Below are 12,012 nucleotides of genomic sequence, written 5' to 3'. Positions count from 1 at the left end.
TTTGGGTCACAAGCGACACGGTCCGAAGCTCCGTGACCGCACCCGCGGGACACGAGGTCCCGATCGCCGCCGGTGTCTCACGATCGGGTCACAGGAGCTGAAGAACGAGGAGAGGTGAGTGTAAACAAACCTTCCCCGTTCTTCTTTGTGGCTTGTCACTGATGGGTACATGGTTCCCCTACCCATTCAACTGGGGAAAAAAGTGTTTATAAAAAAACACACTACAAAGGTTTTTAAAGTAATTTATTAGGCAGCGTCCCCACTCCATTTCCTGATAGGCAGTGCTGCGTGCTCGGATAAGGATCTGGTATGGATTTTGGGGGACCCCCAAGCGTGTTTTTTAGGCGTAGGGGGTTCCCCTTAAAATCCATACCAGACCCCAGTGCCTGGTATGCTCTTGGAGGGGGGACCCATGCCGTTTTTTTTTATTTAAAATTTGGCGAGGAGTTCCCCCGCATTTTCAAAGTCGGACCGACGTGTGTCGGACCAGTTAAGACGGCTCCTATAGGGAAACGTTGATTTTCACATGAGCCCCCAATGTCGGAGCGTTTGTCGCACCAGTGTAAACCCGGCCTTATCCCAGTTCTCTCATCTCCATTTGGGAGGATACAGATAGGAAGTCGTTACTCCCTTTGCAATCCTTGCAATGGTCGCCCATTCAAAAACATGGACTTGGTTCAGTTCCATGAAATTTCTGGGTTCTTCATAAAATTTACAGCAATAAGACGTCAATAAGGCCACAGAAATGAGCACGCCGGGTCTGTAGTAGATAAAGGGTTCCTATACTCAGCTTGGCCATACGTTTTACACAGGGCTTTTTTTTCTCAGAGAATAGGTGCAGGAACTCCCTCCTTCTGTCACCTCTTGTGTCCACCCCCTACCCATCTCCAAGCACCATTCATTGGTTTCACCCCCTACCCACCTCCGAGCACCATTCTTTGGTTCCAGCCCTCCCCATCTCCGAGCACCATTCATTTTCTCCTCTCCTACCCACCTCCGAGCACCATTTCTTGGTTCCACTCCCTACCCATCTCCGAGCACCTTTCCTTGGTTCCACCCCCTACCCACCTCCGAGCACTATTCCTTGGTTCCACCCCCTACCCACCTCCAAGCACCATTCATTGGTTTCACCCCCTAACCCACCCCCCTACCCACCTCTGAGCACCATTCCTTCATTCCACTCCTTACCCACCTCCGAGGACCGTTCTTTCGTTCCACCCTCTGCCCACCTCCGAGCACCATTACATACATTCAGATCTGGAGGTGCCGGAACTGCGTTCCTGCTGGAAAAAAAAGCCCTGTTTTTTTTTTTTTTTTTTAGCAAACATCAGAATTCATTAGAACTGTAACCTGCTTGTGCCAGAGGTCTGATCTCATATCGGAGAGTACACGGGGAAACGGAGGAGAATGCAGAATATATTTCATTAAATGCACACATACACACACAAAGCCTGATTGTGTATAGAGGGATTTAATACAGCGGGATTATGTATTCTGCTCCAGAGGCTACCCCTAGAGCCCAGTCAGCTCTTTACCTATACATACATATATATATACATTATATATATATATATATATATATATATATATATATATATATTTGATAAAAAATATTACACATTAATGATAGGTATAGCCAGAGTCTCAGAGAATATGTGTTTTAACCGCTTGCCTACCGGGGCATGTTTAATTTTTTTTTTTTAACACATGCTAAAATTTGTTTGCAAGAAATTACTTAGAACCCCCAACCATTGGATATTTTTTGAGAGCAGAGACCCTCCAGAATAAAAGGGTGGAAGTTGCAATTTGACATAAATCTCATGATACTTGCTGTCTATCAAATGCAAATTTTCAGGAGAAAATACACTTGGCACAAACAAAGACAATATAATACCCAATTGTTGGTCAAATCTAAAAGATGATGCTCAGAGGCGGCGCTTTAATTAGGCGGTCGCCTAAGGCCTCGCACTTACAGGGGCCTCGCAGCCACCTAACTTACCCAATGCATTACCCCAGTTTTGAGGGACAGGAGGCCTTAACGCTGCTGTGCTCAGGCAGCGTTAAGAGCCCCGACTCAGGAGTGGGGCTGTCAGAATCCCTAACAACCAGTGAATATCGGTGACACCACCCCTTGTGATGCCAATAATCCAGCATGCCCTCTGATGTCACAAGGGGCGGGATCACTAGGTGAAATCACCGGGTGGCCCCTGCCCCTTAGTTTTTAAAGAGCAGGATCTGGGGGGCTTCCAGATTCCCTGCCCCTTAGTTTTTAAAGAGCAGGATCTGGGGGGCTTCCAGATTCTGATAAGCCCCCTGCCCGCAGACCCCCACAACCACCAGCCAGGGTTGTGGGGAAGAGGCTCTTGTCCTTGAATTATTTTACCCATCATGGGCGAGAGTGGGGCCCCATGTCAAGTTTTGCCTAAGGCCTCACAAAGCCTAGAGCCACCTCTGATGATGCTGTGCTAGAGTAACTAAATACCAAACATTTTATAGTTTTTTGTCCGACACCAAAATTGACGCACCTCATCCCAAAAATTTCGATTTTAAAAGGAAGGAGAAGGATAAGTCCCACCCTTCTCCTTCCTTTTAAAATCTAAATACCAAACATGTTAAGATTTAAAATTGCTTAAGGTCTAATGCCGAGTACACACGATCGGAAATTCCAACAGCAAATGTCCGACCGTGTGTAGGCTCCATCGGACTTTTGCTGTCGGAATTTTCACCAACAAAAGATTGAGAGCTGGTTCTCAATTTTTCCGACGGAAAAAACATCCTATTGGAAAATCCAATCGCCTGTAGCAATTCCAACGCGCAAAATCCCGACGCATACTCGGAAACAATTAGACACATGCTCGGAAGCATTGAACTTAATTTTCTCGTCTCGTCGTAGTGTTGTACGCCACCGCGTTCTTGACGGTCGAAAGTTCAGAGAACTTTTGTGTGAACGTGTGTATGCAAGCCAAGCTTGAGCGGAATTCCGATGGAAAAGCCATCCAAGGTTTGTTCCGGCGGAAAATCAGATCGTGTGTACGGGGCATTACAGTGGTTGTAACCCCCATTCATGAAATTTAGGGTTAAGTCACCATCCTTCCGTCGAGATCCTTGGGAGTGTTGAGTATCTCAAATCTTGTTGATTTAGGCATTTTTTATGGTAAGAACGATAATATACACTACATTGTCAAAAGTATTGTGACACCTGCCTTTACATACACATGAACTTTACTGGCATCCCAGTCTTAGTGCGTAGGGTTCAATATTGAGTTGGCCCCCCTTTGCAGCTATACCAGCTTCAACTCTTCTGGGAAGGCTGTCCACAAGATTTAGGAGTGTGTCTATGGGAATGTTTGACCATTCTTCCAGAAGAGCATTTGTGAGTAGCCCTGGCTCGCAGTCTCCGCGCAAATTCATCCCAAAGGGGTTCTATCGGGTTGAGGTCAGGACTCTCTGCAGGCCAGTCATGTTCCTCCACCCCAAACTCGCTCATCAATGTCTTTATGGACCTTGCTTTATACACTGGTGTGCAGTCATGTTGGAACAGGAAGGGGCCATCCCCAAACCATTACCACAACGTTTAGAGCATGAAATTGTCCAAAATCTCTTGGTATGCTGACGCCTTAAATGTTCCCTTCATTGGAACTAAGGGGCCAAGCTCAACCCCGTTCGAACTGTCTACGATCAGCCTCAGCGCCTGAGCCAGCTGGTTCCGCCCCTGCACAGCCAGGGCTGTCTTAATGAGAGGGCACACCTGGGCACTAGCTGCATGGGGTGCCCCTGCACTTTCCCCAAAGCAGCTGGTCCTTGAGCCCACGCTGCCCTGAAACTAGGGGCCCCATGATGGCACTGAGAGTGATGGATACACATGGGAGGCAGGCTGGCAGCGGTGCACCGTACAGAATAATGCCTATTATTTCACAGCCACCAGGGAAGGGCAGGGCCAGAGAGCCAGTGATGGGGGATATCTGGGGTGTAGAGGGGTCAGAGTACTGAAAGAATATCTGGGTTATAGAAGGGTCAGAGTTCTGGGGGGGGGGTGATTTCTGGGGTGTAGAGGGGTCAGAGTGCTGGGGGGGGAGCGGGGATGTAGAGGGGTCAGAGTGCTGGGGGGGGGGGGGGGGGTTCTGGGGTGTAGAGGGGTCAGAGTGCTGGGGGGGGGTTTCTGGGGTGTAGAGGGGTCAGTGCTAGGGAGATATCTGGGGTGTAGAGGGGTCAGAGTGCTAGGGGGATATCTGGGGTGTAGAGGGGTCAGAGTGCTGGGGGGATATCTGGGGTGTAAAGGGGTCAGAGTGCTGGGGGGTATCTGGGGTGTAAAGGGGTCTGCCTCCTACCTACTTGATGTCTGTTTACCTGCACTGTCTCCATTGTAGGGGCCCCAGAGCATTACTTTGCCCAGGGGCCCATGATGCCATTAAGATGGCCCTGTGCACAGCCCAGTGCTTCAGTGAGCACTAGAGGGGCAAACCGGAGAGCCAAAGACTGACAGTCACCGACTCTCTGCTCACTGAAAACCGAGAATTGAGCCACCAGCAGTCCTGTCATGTTCCTGATCTTAGAGCCGGCCAGGGACAGCGGCAGCATCAGATCAATACTGCAGCCACATTTTTTTTTTTTAAATCCCGCTTCACCTTTAATGAAAAATTGATTACAGGGCAATTAAGTAGAGGATGTGTATGGATTATATTTGGAGAATAAGCATATCAATTAGAGTCCTCTAGTGTGTACATCTAGTTTACAACTGATAATGAAGATCTGCCAGCACAGTGCAGACAAGATTAATTGCAATGAACCCCTTCTATGTTTTTAACACTACATAGAAGCAGAGTAGAATAAAAAAGGTAAGCGGCAGTTTTAAAAAAAAAATTGTAAAGTTCTGCTTTGTAAATGGGAACATGTAACAAATATACAGTAGCTGTTATATCAGTTTGGCTGTACAAATAAAAATACACTGGGCAGCGTATATTTTTGACATTAGGTCCACTTTAGGAGATGTACGAAGCTCCAAATAGAGAGAGCAGGAAAGCATTTATTTAAACCAGGGTTCTTTGTTATGCGGGTCCAAGATAAGAGCCCGTCATGGAGGTTTATGGAGTGAGAAGCAGTGGCGGCTGGTGCTCAAAATTTCTGGGGGGGCGCAAACGAAAAAGAAAAAAAAAGAAAAAAATTGCAGTCTCACTGTGCCCATCAAATGCAGCCACTGTGCCATCAATTATCACCACTGTGCCATGCCATCAAATGCAGTCACTATGCCATCAATTGTCACCACTGTGCCATGTCATCAAACGCAGCCACTGTGCCCCTCAATTGTCGCCACTGTGCCAATTGTCACCACTGTACCCTTTAATTGTTGCCACTGTGCCCATTGAAGCCACTGTGCCCTTTGTCGCCACTGTGCCCATTGATGACACTGTGCCCTTTGTCGCCTCTGTGCCCATTGTCGCCGCTGTGCCCTGTAGACATTAATGGCTGTGTGTTGAGTTATTTTGAGGGGACAGCAAATGTACACTGTTATACAAGCTGTACACTCACTACACAACATTGTAGCAAAGTGTCATTTCTTCAGTGTTGTCACATGAAAAGATAGAATGATAAAAAAAGGGAATACAATCGAGGCTGCCAGACTTTTTGAATAACGGCACATTTTTCTCAGTATAAATTTCCTATAAAATGAAGCGAGGAAATCAATCTTTTCGGAAGGAGGAAAAGCGTTCCGTGTGCGACTTGTAAGCCCAGCAATAGTGACTTGTGTCTGATTGATAAATTGCTCCCGTGTGCGTCCCCCTGGAAGGTACAGACAGTGATGGAGGCCTGCGGTCTGCGGGGAGTCGCTGTCCCTTTAACTGTCGTCGCTGAGTCGAGTTGCCCTCTTTAAATGGAGCCAAATCACTGTGACAGCGCAGTTGCTGCGAGATTTGTTTTCCGTCAGCTGCCGGGCCTCGCAGCAGGTGCTGAGCTCCTCTGTGACCGTCTCTCCTCCATTCACAAGCGTCCCTCTCACTGGCAGCCAACTGCGGGCTAAATCACCTGCCAGCGAGAAGGTGGGGGGCAGGGCATGAGGGGGGTGACATAGAGCGAGAGGGGAAACTGCCGCAGATCACTGAAGTCCCCCCCCCCCCAGTTTAAGATGGCCATACACGTACCAATCTGTGATCAATCTAGGTATGAGCGATCGTATACAAGAGATTCATCACTGATTACTGAACGATGCAATAGAGATTGTCTGAAAATACAATCTATCAAGAATGGTGGATCTCCAAACCTTTCCATATAAAGGCTACATTGTATATTTTATAAAAAATTCCAGGCCGGAAAGAATCCGATTTTTAACCACTGGGGCCCAGATTCTCGTAGATCCGGCGTATCTCTGCCGCGACGTAACGTATGTCATTTACGTTACGCCGCCGCAAGTTTTACAGGCAAGTGCTTTATTCACAAAGCACTTGCCTGTAAAGTTGCGGCGGCGTAGCGTAAATCACCCGGCGCAAGCCCGCCTAATTCAAATTAGCCGGGTAGGGGGCGTGGAGCATTTAAATTAAGCACGTTCCCGCGCCGAACGTACTGCGCATGCGCAGTCTGGAAAATATCCCAGGGTGCATTGCGGCGGCGTAACGTAAATGACATACGTTACGTCGCCGCAGAGATACGCCGGATCTACGAGAATCTGGGCCCCAGTGGTTAAAAATCGGATTCTTTCCGGCCTGGAATTTTTTATAAAATATACAATGTAGCCTTTATATGGAAAGGTTTGGAGATCCACCATTCTTGATAGATTGTATTTTCAGACAATCGCAAGGACGTCATTGGTTTCGACGTGAACGTAAATGGTGTCCAGCCCCATTCACGGACGACTTACACAAACGACGTAAATTTTTACATTTCGACGCGGGAACGACGGCCATACTTAACATTGGTTGCCCCTGCTATATGATATCATATAGCAGGGGCAACTTTACGCCGCGCAAACCTAACGTAAACGTCGTAACTTCACTGCGTCGACCGGGCGTACGTTCGTGAATTCGCGTATCTAGCTAATTTGCATACTCGACGGGGAAAAAAACGGAGGCGACACCTAGCGGCAAAAAAAAAAAATGCATTTAAGATCCGACGGTGTAAGAGACTTACGCCTGTCGGATCTAATGGATATCTATGCGTAACTGATTCTAAGAATCAGTCGCATAGAAACGACGGCCCAGATTAGGACTTACGACGGCGCACATTGCGTTGCGCCTTCGTAAGCCCTTTGAGAATCTGGGCCTTGGTGTCTGTGCTATAGCCGAATGACGGCTACAGCGCAGACCTGAATTGCCGGGAGGCGGTCAATAGACGTCCTCCCGTGCTCGAGCGGCCTGCGCGCCGCTGCAGGGAGAGCGCGGCTCCCTCTGCGATCAGTGAGTCTATGAGAGTCGTTGGATCGCAGATTGGAGTAAGGGGTCGATCCTGACCCCTTACCACGTGATCATCTGTCAGCCAATGACAGCTGATCATGTGATGTAAACTGAGCGGGTAATCGGCTATTGTTTCTCCTCACGCCAATCACCGGCAGGTGACAGAGGGACATCAGTCCCGATCAGGAAGGGCTGCCCAGCTCATCTGTGCCCATGTGTGCCACCTATCAATGCCCACAGTGCCACCTATCAGTGCCCACATCAACCCAAATTAACATAAAACACGCCCCCCTCAGCCTATTTTGAATCAGGTGCGCTTACGCCCGCCGCATTTACGCTACGCCGCCGTAACTTAGCAGGCAAGTACTTTGTGAATCATGTACTTGCCTCGCTAACTTACGGCGGCGTAGTGTAAACACGATACACTACGCTGCCGCAAGGATAAGCCTGCCTACCTGAATCTAGCTATCTGTGTGTATGTATACTGTGTGTGTATACTGTGTGTGTATTCTGTGTGTATGTATACTGTGTGTGTGTACTGTGTGTATGTATACTGTGTGTGTATACCATTTTGTGTATTCTGTGTGTATGTATACTGTGTGTGTATTCTGTGTGTATTTATACTGTGTGTATTTTATACTGTGTGTGTATTCTGTGTGTATGTATACTGTGTCTATGTATACTGTGTGTGTATACTGTGTGTGTATTCTGTGTGTATGTATACTGTGTGTGTATGTATACTGTGTGTGTATTATGTGTGTATGTATACTGTGTGCATGTATACTGTGTGTGTATTCTGTGTGTATGTATACTGTGTGTATGTATACTGTGTCTGTGTATACTGTGTCTGTGTATTCTGTGTGTATGTATACTGTGTGTGTATTCTGTGTGTATGTATACTGTGTGTGTATTCTGTGTGTATGTATACTGTGTGTGTATTCTGTGTGTATGTATACTGTGTGTGTGTATACTGTGTGTATGTATACTGTGTGTGTGTATACTGTGTGTATGTATACTGTGTGTGTGTATACTGTGTGTATACTGTGTCTATGTATACTGTGTGTGTATACATACTGTATGTCTGTGTGTGTATATAGTACTGTGTGGCCCATACATCTATTGCCTGGGGGCCCCACAATCTCCTATTGCCCGGGGGCCCCATGAGTTGTCAGTCCGCCCCTGAGTCCCACTTACATCAGTGTCCACAACAGAGATCCCCCCTTATATAAGTGTCCCTTTCAGAGTCCCCCCCTTACATCAGAGTCCCCACAAGAGTCCCTCATATCAGTGTTCTCATCAAAGTCCCCCCCTTACATCAGTGCCCATCTAAGATGGGGGGACGGGGGGGTTGGCAGTGCTGTTGGGGGGAGAGGTGAAGCCCGTACACATCAGCTGTGAGCCAGATTAAATCTTGTAGCAGGCAGCATGTGACCCGCGGCCCGTAGTTTGGAAATCAGAGATTCCATTGATCTGTATTATGAATGGTTGTCTGACAGCCAAGCCGATATTTAGTCGATTGATTGCAATGAAGCAATAGAATTTCTGCCATGGCCGAATGACTTGCTAGCACTAAAATCGATCAAGAGCTCACTAAATCGATCACTTGGAGGGTGTGTGGTTTCAAATCGATCGTTTTTAGTTGCACTGTAAAAACAATTAAAGATGCAGCGGGAAGCGTTCTTCATCGCATTCCGACTGCATAGGCAGTTCAAAATCCATGTTGGCTAATGAGTACGGTTCTCAGATTTGCACTGCAATACCGGGCACTGAAAACAAACACCGCATACTGCATTATTTTGCAATGTAAATGTGAATAAACACATATGAATGAAAAAAAAATGCATTGCAAACACGTGTGAAAACGTGAGAAAACGTGCAGTTTCTGGTGTGAATGGGCCCTGAATGATCATATCATTTAGGGCCCATTTATTTGCTCATTAAAACTTTAAAACGTTGGGGTAGATTCAGTTAGATTTGCGCAGTTTTTACGTAGGCGCAGGGCACCGTTTTTGCCCTGCGCCCCCGCAAATTATCTGCGCTACCCTCGATTCACGGAGCAGTAGCTCCGTAAATTGCGTGGGCGCTCCGGCAAAATGCCCGGCGTAAGCGCGCGCAATTTAAATGATCCCGTAGGGGGCGTGGATCATTTAAATTAGGCGCGTTCCCGCGCCGAGCGTAGTGCGCATGCTCCGTCGGGAAACTTTCCCGACATGCATTGCGGTAAATGACGTCGCAAGGATGTCATTTGCTTCAAAGTGAACGTGAATGGCGTCCAGCGCCATTCACGATTCACTTACGCAAACAACGTAAATTTCAAATTTCGCGACGCGGGAACGATGGGTATACGTAGCATTGGCTGCCCCTGCTAATAGCAGGGGCAGCCTTACGCAAAAACCGACGTACGCAAACGACGTAAACTGCGTACGCAGGGCTCGCGTAGGGTTGTGAATCGGCGTTAGTATGCAATTTGCATACTATACGCTGACCACAACGGGAACGCCCCCTAGCGGCCTGCGTAAGAATGCAGCCTAAGATATGACGGCATAAGGAGCCTTATGCCAGTAATTTCTTAGGCTGGAGTCGGCGTAACGAGGTTCCTGAATAAGGAGCATTCGTAAAGCCGGCGCAGGTAAGCAATTGCGCTGCGTAACTATGGTTACGCAGACGCAATTGCTCTTTGAATCTACCCCGTTACTTACAAACTTAAGCAGGGCGAGCTCAGGATGCATAGAAACGACAAGATGCTTGCGGGATGACGTAGCCACTGCGACTTCTACCCCCCCCATACGCGTTACGTCGAATGGGCGTGACTTCTTCAGTTAGACCCCTTACTGAGCCCACACTGCTGAAGTGCTACCTTTGTGAGTAACGTTTTAACGTTTTAATGAGCAAATTACCCTTTTTGATATCCAGAGCATACGGAAGTCGCGCCCACATATGTAAACGGTGTTCAAATCACACATGTGAGGTATCGCCGCGATCGTCAGAGCGAGAGCAATAATTCTAGCACTAGACCTCCTCTGTAACTCTAACCTGGTAACCGTAAAATTAAAGCGTTGCCTATGAAGATTTTTAGGTACTGCTGTTTGTCGCCATTTCACGAGTGCGTGCAATTATAAAGCGTGACATGTTTGGTATCTTTTTACTCGGCGCAACATCATCTTTCACATTATACAAAAAAATTGGGCTAACTTTACTTTTTCATTTTTTTTTTATTCACAAAAGTTGCTTTTTCCCAAAAAGTTGAAAAATCACCATTTTATTCTCTAGATTCTCTGCTAAAAAAACATATATAGGGCCAGATTCAGAGAAGAAGTACGCCGGAGTATCTGCTGATAATCCGGCGTACTTTCAAATTTGCCGCGTCGTATCTTAATTTGTAATTCACAAACAACGATACGACGGCATTTGGCTAAGATCCGACAGGCGTACGGCTTCGTACGCCTTCGGATCTTAGGATGCAATACTTCAGCGGCCGCTGGGTGGAGATTGCGTCGTTTTCCCCGTAGGGTATGCGCGTTTGTCGCATTCTCTTACGTCGTCGCTAGTCGGCTTTTTGCGTCGCAAAGTTACGGCTGCTATTTAGGTGGTGTAACAATAGACAGCCCATGTTAAAGTATGGCCGTCGTTCCCGCGTCGAATTTCAATTTTTTTTTTTTTCCGTAAGTCGTCCGGGAATACTAAAGTACGTAACGCACTTCGCTGTTCAAAACATTACGTCGGGGCAACGTCATTTCGCGCAAAGCACGGCGGGAAATTTCAAAACGGAGCATGCGCAGTACGTTCGGCGCGGGAACGCGCCTAATTTAAATGGTCCCCGCCCCATTTGAATTAGGCGGGCTTGCGCCGGACGGCTTTACGCTACGCCGCCGCAAGTTTACACGCAAGTGCTTTGTGAATCAAGCAGTTACGATGAAAACTGGCGGCGGAGTAACGTAAAGGACATACGTTACGCCGCCGTAATTGTTCGTGAATCTGGCCCATAATGTTTGGGGGTTCTAAGTAATTTTCTAGCAAAAAATACGGATTTTAACTTGTAAACACCAAATGTCAGAAATTGGTCATGAAAGGGTTATTATTTGCGCTGATAGAAATCAGTTTTATTGTTTGATATAAAATTGGACTTTTGGGTCAAATTTCCTGTTACATCTCTAGACAAGCAATGTAAACTGCATATGGGTCCATTATTCACCCTCCTGTCTTTTTGTTTTCTAGGTGCCCCATTTCAGCGATCTCAGCATACTCACGCTACCTCCTGCCGCCATTTTCACCTGAGCCCTCAACCCCAGCTCCCGGACTTCCCCCTGCACCACCACCCGGTCCAGCCGCAGCAGGGCATGACATCACATATGGCTACTGCACACCAGCATAATGGAGCACTGCACCAGCCTCTGCCACCTCTGCCTGGCCTACCGTTCCAAGAGGTGGCCGGACCCTCCTTCCTACCTCAGGCCCTACACCAGCAATACCTCCTCCAGCAACAGCTCCTCGAGGCTCAGCACCGCCGGATGGTTCCACACCACAGGTAGGGTCTACGCCAAGCCATGAGAATGATAGGGTCACACGAGGAGAGAGGGGCGACCTCTGGCGCCCCCTATAGGAGGCAAAAAGCAAATAACTGACTCCTTTG

The 12,012-nt window shown here is 47.7% G+C and overlaps 1 protein-coding gene across 2 annotated transcripts in view; it reads left to right on the top strand.

Moving 5' to 3' along the window:
* RNF165 (ring finger protein 165) overlaps window positions 1-12,012 on the top strand; it is a 148,404-nt gene that overhangs the window by 86,456 nt on the left and 49,936 nt on the right. For both annotated transcript variants that reach the window (XM_040336352.1, XM_040336360.1), the window contains exon 2: window positions 11,598-11,907. In XM_040336352.1, coding sequence (XP_040192286.1) covers window positions 11,598-11,907 — 310 coding nt within the window. The remainder of the gene's footprint in view (window positions 1-11,597; window positions 11,908-12,012) is intronic.

The sequence above is a fragment of the Rana temporaria genome, chromosome 1 (genome assembly GCF_905171775.1).
Source record: "Rana temporaria chromosome 1, aRanTem1.1, whole genome shotgun sequence".
Classification (NCBI taxonomy): domain Eukaryota; kingdom Metazoa; phylum Chordata; class Amphibia; order Anura; family Ranidae; genus Rana; species Rana temporaria.
This window is presented reverse-complemented; position numbering and strand designations above follow the sequence as displayed.